At 38.4% G+C, this 12053-nt stretch overlaps 1 protein-coding gene across 9 annotated transcripts in view; it reads left to right on the forward strand.

The window, feature by feature from the left end:
- Positions 1 to 12053, forward strand: part of LOC132819809 (LIM domain-binding protein 2) — a 292986-nt gene that overhangs the window by 254408 nt on the left and 26525 nt on the right. For 2 of the 9 annotated variants that reach the window (XM_060831608.1, XM_060831648.1), the window contains 2 exons: positions 2622 to 2711; positions 4626 to 4774. In XM_060831608.1, the coding sequence (XP_060687591.1) occupies positions 2622 to 2711; positions 4626 to 4774 (239 nt within the window). Of the gene's footprint in view, positions 1 to 2621; positions 2712 to 4625; positions 4775 to 5648; positions 5846 to 12053 lie in introns of all 9 variants that reach the window. The other 7 variants (XM_060831638.1, XM_060831677.1, XM_060831658.1 and 4 more) reach the window with 6 other exon arrangements.

Below are 12053 nucleotides of genomic sequence, written 5' to 3' on the forward strand. Positions count from 1 at the left end.
AGTTTATTCTCCCATTTTATAGAAAAACTAGATGTTACCAGATATTGCTTCACTCACATGGTGATTTCCAATTACTGTTTTTTTCAATATAAGGCTTCTATGGTGATAACAAATACAGGCTGTTGCTAATTTAAATTTGCTTAATTTGCATTATCTTTAAATAGAAGTCATGCAAATAGAAAGAATCCTGCATAATTCTATTAAAATTGATTAATTTGTAACTCTACATACTCAGTTTAGAAAAAAATATACAATTTTGATTGAATAACAGAAGAATGTTGATGGACATTCAAGAGTTTCCATTCTGAACAACAGAGGAAGGCTGGTCTGAGCCACTTCAGAGTTTCCTGAACACAGAAATTGCAAGTGCTTTTAAGTTACCCATTCCCTATTGGTTGTAATATAGCCACCAGGATAGTTCCAAGAAATATATTTTCAAAGAAGTATCTGCTAAAAGTTATTTTGCAACATAAAACAAGATATTCTGAGTAATAAATTTCCAACATTTTTGTAACCTTTAATTCATTGTATATTGTTTTTCCACATCTTCCATAGATGTTCAATCACTGCCATTAGTGGTTTTCCTAGGTTTAGTACTGAAACATCCAACTCCTAGCTCTGTCTCTGTAGATTGATCTTTTTTTCCGGCAAATTGGGTCCAAGGAGTGCCCAAAATATAATTTCACTGTGCAACTCTGAAAATTTCGTAAAGCCGACCAATCCAATTAGCAGATCTTTTAAAATTGAATATCTGAATTGTGATTCTATGTATCAATCTAAGTAGATATATAAAATAATATTAACTAAGAGAGGTAGATAAATACTTGGCACACAAACTAAGAACTGTTGCACAAATATTTAGAGGTGATAATTAACTGGAAATTAGGTAGTAGTAAATCAGGCTGAGGTTTATATGAAATCATGCACGTAAAGCTAAACATACAATTCTTTCCAGGAAATGTAGAATTTTGCTGACTCATATTTAGTAGATGATGCGATTACTTTGACATTTAGCTGCTTTTTGTTTTGTGGTACTGAAGCTTATAGCTTTAAAAGATATTTTAAATTTCTGTTAAATATTTTGCATTTGGTATCAAATTTGGTGTGAGATGGCTATAAGTTTTGGTGGCAGCTTTATTGGGTTACTAAATCAAATTGGCAAACCGCAGAAATATTTAGTTTATGATTGTCAAAACTAAAATTGGCACATTTACCTTAGAGTTCTGGTACTGCAGTAATAGTGAGTCTTGGAATAATGCCCTACAAGCCAATGCAGTGCACATTGGTGTGGGTCTGTCTACTCACCAGCACAAGTGTAACTCCTCTTAGGCCTGTAGGCATGCTTCACTAAGTTAACCTTTTGTGTCTGGATGATTGGGTGAGGTAAACCTATAAATTGTTGAGTACTGCAGTTTTTTCCCCCAAAGTACTTGGGGCAAGCAGAATATGCTGACTAATAATCAGTTTAAAATACGAATCTTGTGTTGTGAATAGAGGAATATAGAGGACTTCCTTCATGCTAAAAGAAATTACTGACTAAAGATGAAATTAAGAATTCAAAACAGCATGCTGAAAAAACTCATTAGATCTGACAGCATCTGTGAAGAGAGAAAAAGAATTAACATCTCAGGTCTATAACCTTTTCAAGAAAGAACCAAGAAGCTTGAAATATTCATTCGCTTACAAATTTGCACACTTCCCATTCCTAGTACACTGTCTTGCTCAATACAACCATGAATCAGAGAATTGGTCACAGAGTCTAGTATATTAATTAATAAAATCAGTGACCAAAATACTAGGAACATCAGGCTTACTTCTCGAATCAATTCTGCAATCAAGCAACATGGTTAAACCAAAAGCATTCTTGAAGTTTCAGGGTTTTTGTGCATTTGGCAAATGCCAAAGAAGAGAAGTCTGTTTCTGTAACTCTTTAGCAATGCAGTCTCTAGTCTGTAGTACAGGGTTGTTACTGATTGATTTTAGAAATATGTTGCCTTCAGACTTTTCAAAGATTTACATTGTTGCACTCTTTACATAATTCACATTACTGTGGAATAAATCTGTAATACTGAAGGTAATTAGTTTGTCAAATGCTCTCACTATATTTTCATCTTATACTTTTGAGTGTGAAGATGATGTAGTGCTTTGAGAACTCTATAATAATACCATACACATGGCACAGTGTCTGAGCACGTTGGAGCATCAGCACACTATGTCACAATGGTGGTACATTGAAAGGTGTATTCTCCAATGCTGCTCAGTTTCCAATCTCAGCCGTGCTGCCTTGGGAAGGCGCTGAGCAAAGGTCAGATACCTCCCCATAGAAGGGGAGGTAAAATTGGAGGGATTTGGACCCAAGATATTTTGTGCTCTTACAGGTGTCAGGCTCATAGTGGCACTGGCTGAGGCTTCAAACAGATTACTTGCCTGCCCTTTTGGCCACAGAGGTAAGTGGCTTAGAGGATCCGGGAGACTGAGGAGAAAAATAAATGAAATTCATACTCTCAAAATTTTTTAAAACTATATAATATATACTATATCGTATATGAACCAGTAAAACCGCTGAAAGTAACAACCATGTAAGAGTAAAATACCTGTCCCGTGATGCTGTAATCCTTCAGGTCGAACCTCACAATCAGCTGTTATACCCTTTCTCCTACGTCACACCGCCTCAACCCCACAACCTCGCTCAGCGCGCCCAGCGCATAACGGTAAGAAAACAAAGTTTAATTACTTTTTAAGTCATTCAAAGTATATATTATATAAAATAACAAAGATGGGGAGGGAATAATGAGGCTTTCCAATCTTGTGAGGTTCAGATGGTTTCACAATCCTAATGACAACATCTAGATCCCATGATTTGGAACAGAGCATTGTAAAGACCTGTTTCATATCAATTAATCTACACATGACTGATAGTTGATCCATTATAACCTATATATAGAGGAAAATTATATTTTGTCACAATGTGCTGTTAACATCGTAAATAGAGAGAACATTGTTTATGTTTCCACTTCTAGTGAAATTGAAAAGCTTTGTAAAATAATGTTTTTAGAATCTTGCTAAAAATAATGATCAGAGGAAATCTTTATCTATGTTTGCACCATTATTATTGTACAGCTAACAGAGGAAATCTCCCTTAGTTGGACTTGGTCTGACGGTGCTCACTTAATATTTGTGTGGTTCCATGCACAAGGCTTTACTTTGGCAGGCACATGTATCTTGCAACCTTTCAGCCATGACTTCAGGTGAAATGCCTTATAGAAGCTGAACATCTCACTCAAGTTAAAAGTGGCATTTTATCTGCCTCACCACAGGTCACCTCCTGCTGGCTTAATGAGGAGTAGCATTGTCGTTAGGAATGGCAAAGCCAAATATCTCTATTTACCTAGTTGGTTGAAATAGAGCTTAAAGAAGAAGAGCAAGAATAATTCAGATAGTTAGGGTTTTGCTATAAGGGAAAAAAAAATCACAAAAAGGAATTTGTTTTGAGTGGATTACTATCAAGAAGCATGAACAATATAGAAGTAGAGATGTAACCTAAAACTGGAGGACAAGTGTGATGTTTTGCAAGGCTAAACGTTTGAATGTTTTCTTTCTCAGTGTAGCAGAAATGCAGAATGTCCAACAAAAGTACTTAATACTTTTTTTTTGAAAAGCAATTCCAAGAAAATAGAGTAAGATGCTTATGAAAAAAACAGATTGATTTCTGTCTTCTTAAAAGGACATTAACTAGACTAGCCAAGTCCACATGATATAAATCATTAAGTTACACAAAAGAATGAAAAACAAGCTGAATGACCTTCCTCATTGAATGTTTTTCCTATACTTCAATTAAACCTAGAAGACACCAACAAAGGAAGTTTGTTAAATTATGGATATCCGTACCTTTTAATTGATAGAATAAAATAGAATAATACCAGAAACTGATATTAAAGATAAGAAATTACTTTGGCCAGGAAAATACCATCAATACAAACGACATATCCCTCCAAAAGAAGCATTTTTAAAATATTACTGCAAAGTAGGAAACATTTTCGGTTTAAATTTGGCCTTCATGTTTTGAAGATCTGATATTTCAAGTCCAGAAACCATCAGAGAGTCATGAAACTGACATCAGGATATCAGCATTGTTGTCTTTTTGGACCCCTTTCTTTATCCAGTAATGTTGTGAAATCAACATGTATCAGTTGAATACTGAATGTTTGGTTGACAAATACCAAAACTGAAATGGCCAACCACTCCCAACAAACATCCAGGAATTGAAAGAATGATAATCTTCAACTCTTTCTTCTGGCTTTGGTGGTTTCAAATGATGGAAACTTTTAAAGACTGCCCAGCTTAAGTTAATTACATATTTCTTAAGTTAGTGAACACAATAAAGGGTATTCATTTTTGAGACAATGTAAGGAGATAGAACCCATGTGTTTTAGTTTGACTGGACAGAATTCTAAAGCTTTATGCAATATGTACCTGCAACATGTTGCACTTGACATAGCAGCTCCTCATATTCAGTCAGTTAGGAAAAGACAAAATATAATCTGTTTGGAGCCCTGGAACATTAGTATCATACCAACACTCTGATTCTGATCCTTTTTGCCCTTTTTTTGTTTTATTTTGTGCAGCGGAACCTACCAGACAACAGACGAACAAACGAAGAAAGAGGAAGAATTCAGCAAGCAGCACCTCAAACAGCAGTGTAGGAAATACCAACAGTACAAACAGCAAGAAAAAGAGCCCTGCAGGGAACTTCAGTCTCTCCAGTCAGGTACCTGTAAGCATCTCCTTTCACTACTGTGTACATTCTGTGTTAATTTATCCATTAGTTACTTCAACAAAATACATTGTTAATAGGATTGTATTAAACCTCTTTGTTGTGCCTGCCTTTCTCAGTAATCTTTATGTGCTTAGAAGCAGAAAATAATTCAAATGTAATTACAACCTGTCACATTTTCATCCAGCTCTGCCCAGGTCTCTTTCAACTCAAGTCTTCTAAATCAGTCTTCTCCAATAGTGTCTGCCTGGTATATTGCTTTGTTCCATCAGCACCTGTGCTTTATATGAAATAAATTATTCCCAAGTTCATAAAACTGAATGGAAAACAAAACTAACTTTGTAACAGCAAAAGTGGCTTGGTAACTTTGTAAATTCTGTAATCCTTTCTTCTCTAAAAAAAACTTTGTAAAAATAAACCATATACAAAACCACAGTTGTGAACAGTGGTAGCATGTGATAATACAAGATTAATGCTGACTTGTTTTCTTCCATGGGTCTGCTTTTATTTCTTCAATAATCTCAGATAGGCGATTCACCAATCTCAAATTCTAGCTCCCAAATAAGACAATGTGCTCCGTATTGATTTAGCACAGTTTAAAAAAAAGGGCTGAACTGCAAAATTCTTAAAAATGAAAAATGATGGAACTCCTCTAAGCCTGCTCCTCAATACCTTCATGTTCCACAATGATATCTGAATCCAGAAATTAGCATTCAAATACTATCCCGAAAGCAGCCGCATCTCATGCATTTACGACCTTCACTAAATCCCAGTTATAAAAGATTGTAACAAGACACCGCAGAGCAATTAAAAAGAAAAGACGCACAGGCAAACATTAAAAACTGAAAAAAACTAAAATTATTTTTTTAATAAGCGGCTCCAACAATGTAATCGAGACCCACGGTATCCTCCCTCCTCTGGCAGCAGCTCCAGCAGGGCTTCATCCACGTCCTTCAGGACAGCGTCTCCCCCGTGGTGGCTCCTCCTGAAATGTCAGCGTCCTCTTCGCACAGTTCAACACAACGGCTCCACATGACATCCTAGATGTCGTCTTCCACTGCTCCAGAACAGGTAAATCCCCAGATATACAGTAGGGACAAAGACAGAGAAAATGTTTTTTATTTTAAAATATATTCACTCAGCATGTAGCTGAGAAATACACACAAAAGTTCCCAAATTATATCCCCCTCTCCATAATGGAATAGCTCTTATAAGCCAGGATAGTCGGGTGTTATAATTCGTGGCAGCATCTTTAGGAAAACAGAGAAGACAACTGTATTTATATCAAATTATCTTAAATGCAATATAAAAAGGCTTAAGTTGCTTCACAGAGAGTTGTAATGCATAATAAGACACCAAGCCACATGAGAGATATTAGGGCATTTGATCAGGCTTTACCAAAGTATAGATGTTTAGGAGAAAAGAAGGTAGGAGGGTATAAAGATTTAGGAAGCGATTTCCAGAGTTTAGGACTTGGCTGCAGAAAGCAGACAATTAATGCAGGAATGTTTAAAATTGACAAATCTTTTGAATGAGAGAAACAACACCGTGAAGGGATTTGAAAACAAATGATGACCATTTTTAAAGTGAGGCATTTCAAAACCAAACCCAGTGTAGGTCACAAAGACCCAGATGATGTTTGAATGCTACTTGGTGCAAGTTAGCATGTGAAGTTTTGGATGACCTCAAGTTTACAGCAAGTATAACTTTGAAGAATGGCTTGAAGCCACAAATGGAGGTATCTATGACATGGGTGTGGGTTTAAGCATTGGACGACTTGATATAGGATGGACTTAGGTCACGTTATAGAAATGAGAAAAGATGATCTTACTAAAAGCTTACGGCACAGACGAGGCTTTTCAGCCCATTTGTTGCAACAAAAAACAATTATCTAGCCCAATTCCTTCTTGTTGTTCTTGGTCTGTAACCTAGTTGGTTATAGTCCCTCAAGTACATAACCATGATGGATATGTGCAGTTGGGAGCTCATCTTGGGGTCAGCTATATTATTGTGCTTATGAACAGTCTGATTCAATCTCAGAGTATCAGAATGGTAGCAAGATGATGGTGGTGCTGGGTTTTTTTGGTTCAGTGGCCCTGGCTAGTGCACTGGAGCCATAAATTCAAATCAGATTACTTATTTACAGTGTGGAAACAGGTCCTTCGGCCCAACAAGTCCACACCGACCCTCCGAAGAGCAACCCACCCAGACCCATTCCCCTACATTTACCCCTTTACGTAACACTACAGGTAATTCAGCATGGCCAATGCACCTAACCTGCACATTTTTGGACGGTGGGAGGAAACTGGAGCACCTGGAGGAAACCTACGCAGACACGGGGAGAATGTGCAAACTCTACACAGACAGTTGCCTGAGGTGAAAATTGAACTCGGATCCCTGGCACTGTGAGGCAGCAGTGCTAACCATTGTGCCACCGTAGCGCCCATTAATAGCTAGAGAATTCTAATTCAATACCTGTATTCAAAGATATGAGTCTCATTCATTATGTTGAAGCTTTTGGATTGTTGGAAAAACCCATCTGGCTCACTATTTTCTTTCAAGGAAGAAAATCTGCCATCCCTACTTAGTCTGGACCATCAACTGCCCCTGAGATGAATTAGTAAGTCAGTCAGTTTGTCAAATTCATCCTGAAGGTATAAAAGGCAACCCACCCAGGTAGCTCTTCAAAGATCTCAAGACTAATAATTGGGATTTATGCCAAAATCGGAAGAGCTGTCCCACAGTCAAGCAACATCCTGACATAATTATACTCATCCAATCACACCCTACAGAAATTACTTGTACCTTGCTGTCCAGCCAATGTCCAAGACTTCTCTATTATCATCTCAGAGACGGTGACACAGTGTACAGTCAGGAGAGTGTCACCGCAGGTTCTCTAACATTAACTCCAGGCTTGAATATTGATGCCAGATAGAAAGGAAATTTCTTCTTGATTGTCAGCTGTGACCTACTTCAGCCAACAAATTAGCTTCATGTTAATACTGATTCATATTGAATGCCACTTGATAGAACCGCTAAGAGGAGAAAGGGAACAAAATGTATAGCAGATAGAGGACTTCAGTATAACCAACAAGATATGTAGTGCAACTGTGGACCAAGCTGGTTCGGGAATTATCTGCTAGACTGGACCTGGCCTAGACCAGGGCTGAGAGAACAATCCATGTCCTCACCAGTCCACCTGTTGCAGATGGAATCGGTAGGACTAACTATCACATGGCCTTGTGGAGACAAACTCATTTTGACACTGGGGACATCGTCTATGTTGTGTGGCACTATTACCATACAAAATGAGATAGACTCAGTATCAACTGCTCAAAACTGGCTAAAGGTGAAGAACTGTCTGCCAACAGCAACACAAGAATTTTATTCAGCCTCATTTTCTGGTACTATTCTCACTCTGCCATTACTATCAAATCAGAGTATTAACCCTGTTTCAAAAGGAGAGTAGTAGCACCATGAGAGCAGCACCATGCATACATAAAAATAAGGTGCCAATGCGGTACCGTTACAGCACGGGATTACATGCAAGTCAAACAGATGAAGCAGCATGCAATTGACAGAGTTAAGCAATCCTACATGGAATAGATTAACTCAAAGCTCCAACAGTCCTGCTGTAGCCATTTAGGAATTATGGTGGATAATTAAACAGCTAACCAGAGGAGAATGCTGTATGAATTTTCCCATCCTCGATGTTGAGGAATCCTGTAAATCAACCTAAGCCACAAGGCAAAAGTATTTGCAGTCATCTTCAGCCTGACATTCTGAGTGAGTAAGCTATCTCATCTATTTCTGAGATTCCCGGCATCACTGATGGTGGTCTTAATTCCATTCAATTCTGTTCTGTTCAGTTCAGTTCAGTTCTGTTCAGTTCAGTTCAGTTCAGTTCAGTTCAATTCAATTCAATTCAATTCAATTCAATTCAATTCACAATGGATACAGCAAAGGCCATGAACTCTGATGATATGCTGACAGTGAAGAATTATTTCAGAATTATCCGCTTACTTAGCCAAGCTGTTACAGTATGGCTACAACGTTACACAAAGACAGGTGGCAGGTCTGAAAATTGGACAGAATATTAAAAGCAGAAAAGAATGCTCCAAAAAATCAGTAATCAAGGAAAAGTTAAAGTATGAGAGAAAGCTAGCCAGAAATATAAAGACATGATAAGAATTTCTATTGATATGTTTAGAAAAGGAGTTAACAAAGTCAGTATTCCTCCAAAGCAAGTGAGACTGGATAATTCATAATAGATAATAAGGAAATGGTAGATGAATTGTTAAATGTATTTTGCATTGGTCTGCAGTGTAGAGAATCCAAGCAACATGACAGAAGCACAAGTAAGTCAGGAAATGTCTTGAAAGAGGGATTCAGAAAAATCACAATCACTAAAAAAAGATACTGAGTAAACTGTTGGAGCTGCAGGTTGACAGGTATCTGGGTCATTTAATTGATTTTTAAAAAGTGGTTACTGAGATAGTAAAATGTGTAGAATGTAAAGAATGTAAAAACTGAAAGAATTATAGATGCTGTAAATCAGAGAAAAGAAAATTGCTGGAAAAGCTCGCAGATCTGGGAACATCTGTGGAGAGAAATCAGAGTTAACATTTCGGGTCAAATGACATTTCCTCACTTCTGAGGAAGCGTAACTTTACTGAAACGTTATCTCTAATTTGCTGCCAGACCTGCTGCAATAGTTAATGTATTGGTTTTAATTTTTCAAAAATCTCTTGATCTGGGGACGGTCCCATTAGATTGAAAGTTGGCACGTTTAACATCTTTATTCAAAAAGTGAGGGAGACAGAAAATATTAAACTACAGCCCAGTTAGCTTAAAATAAGCCATAGGTAAATCTGTCACAGGAGTTGTTATTTAAAAATTTATAGCTGGACATTTACATAAGGTCAAGGTAATTAGGGAGCGTCAGCATGGTTTTGTGGAAGGGAAATTGTGATTGACCAGTCTATTGGAATTCTTTGAAGAGGACTTGTGCTATAGTAAAGGGTGGCTGTCGGTGAATTGTATTTGGATTTCTTGGTTGAAAGGGTGGCACATCAAAGGTTATTGTAAAAAAGGAAAGCTCACAGTGTAGGGGGTAACAGATATCAGGTTGGCTGACTAACAGGAATCAGAGAGTAGAAGTAAATGGATCTTTTTCATGTCGGGAAGATGTAATGAACGGTCTGTCACAGAAATCGAAGCTGAATCCTCAACTGTTTCCAATTTATATAAATGACATAAGTAAAGGGAAGGAAAATATGATTTCCAAATTTGCTGATGACACAAAGATAGGTAGAAAAGTCAAGTATGAAGAAGATGTTATGGTTTTGCTGTACAGGTCACTGATGAAAACTCATTTGGTGTATGGTGTAATTTGGTCACCCTATTGAAGGAAGGGTGGAACTTCACTGAAGACAATTCAGAGAAGGTTTTCAGAATAATACCTGAATGAGAGGATTGTCTTGAAGAAATGTAGGATAGGCTGGGCTCATAACCACTCTAATTTAGAAGAGTAAGAGGTAACTTGGCATAAAAGGTCCTCAGGCATCTCGACAAAGTAATGTGGAGAGGATGTTTCCTGTTGTGGTTCTGTTCGCCGAGCTGGAAGTTTTTGCTGCAAATGTTTCGTTCCCTGGCTAGGGAACATCATCAGTGCTATTGGAGCCTCCTGTGAAGCGCTGCTTTGATGTTTCTTCCGGTATTTATAGTGGTTTGTTCTTGCCGCTTCCGGGTGTCAGTTTCAGCTGTAGTAGTTTGTATGTGGGGTCCAGGTCGATGTGTCTGTTGATGGATGTTCTTGCCGCTTCCGGGTGTCAGTTTCAGCTGTAGTGGTTTGTATATGGGGTCCAGGTCCATGTGTCTATTAATGGAGTTTGTGGATGAATGCCATGCCTCTAGGAATTCCCTGGCTGTTCTCTGTCTGGCTTGTCCTATGATGGTAGTGTTTTCCCAGTCAAATTCATGTTCCTGGTTGTCTGAGTGTATGGCTACTAGGGATAGCTGACTACTGCGACCTTAGGACTCATAACAGCACACAAGCCAACTTCCACACTCAGACAACAACTCACTAGAACAAAGGACCCAATAACCAGCACGAGCCAAACTAACGTAGTTTACAAAATACCATGCAAGGACTGCACAAAACACTATATAGGACAAACAGGAAGACAGCTAACAATCCGCATCCATGAACATCAGCTAGCCACAAAACGACACGACCAGCTATCCCTAGTAGCCATACACTCAGACAACCAGGAACATGAATTTGACTGGGAAAACACTACCATCATAGGACAAGCCAGACAGAGAACAGCCAGGGAATTCCTAGAGGCATGGCATTCATCCACAAACTCCATTAATAGACACATGGACCTGGACCCCATATACAAACCACTACAGCTGAAACTGACACCCGGAAGCGGCAAGAACATCCATCAACAGACACATCGACCTGGACCCCACATACAAACTACTACAGCTGAAACTGACACCCGGAAGCGGCAAGAACAAACCACTATAAATACCGGAAGAAACATCAAAGCAGCGCTTCACAGGAGGCTCCAATAGCACTGATGATGTTCCCTAGCCAGGGAACGAAACGTTTGCAGCAAAAACTTCCAGCTCGGCAAACAGAACCACAACAACGGACACCCGAGCTACAAATCTTCAACCAGACTTTAAAGGATGTTTCCTCTTGTGGGAGAATCTAGAACAAGCATCACCATTTAAAAATCAGGGTCACCCATTTAACACAGAGATTAGGTGAGTTTTTTTTTCAGATGACTGAGTCTTTGGGAAGGTCTTCCTAAAAAGATGGTGGAAGCAGCATCTTTGAATATTTTTAAGGCAAAAGTAGATGGTTCCAGTATGTTCCTGTGTTCTGGATGATGTCCGGCTTTTTGAGTGTCTTTGGAGCTGCATTCATCTAGACAAATAGGGAGTATTCCATCACATTCTGATCTGTGCCTTGATAGATAGTGAATAGACTTTGTGAAGTCAGGAAATGAGTTACTCACAGCAGGATTCCTGTTAGAAGCACAAACACATACATACACGTGCACATATACACATACATGCATGCACCAAAATATCAAAGTGAACTGTGGATTATCTGCCATTTACTGGAAAAGCAGTTAGTTTTAGAATGCAGTGTCTAGCATAACTTTTCAAACCTGTCTCAGAGATTGCTCTCATATCCTTTATTGTTAGACAAACAGAGTTTGGCAAGAGGACCTGTGCTGATCGATGTCTAGCAACAGTC

This window comes from Hemiscyllium ocellatum, chromosome 1, assembly GCF_020745735.1.
Source record: "Hemiscyllium ocellatum isolate sHemOce1 chromosome 1, sHemOce1.pat.X.cur, whole genome shotgun sequence".
NCBI classification, from domain to species: Eukaryota; Metazoa; Chordata; class Chondrichthyes; order Orectolobiformes; family Hemiscylliidae; genus Hemiscyllium; species Hemiscyllium ocellatum.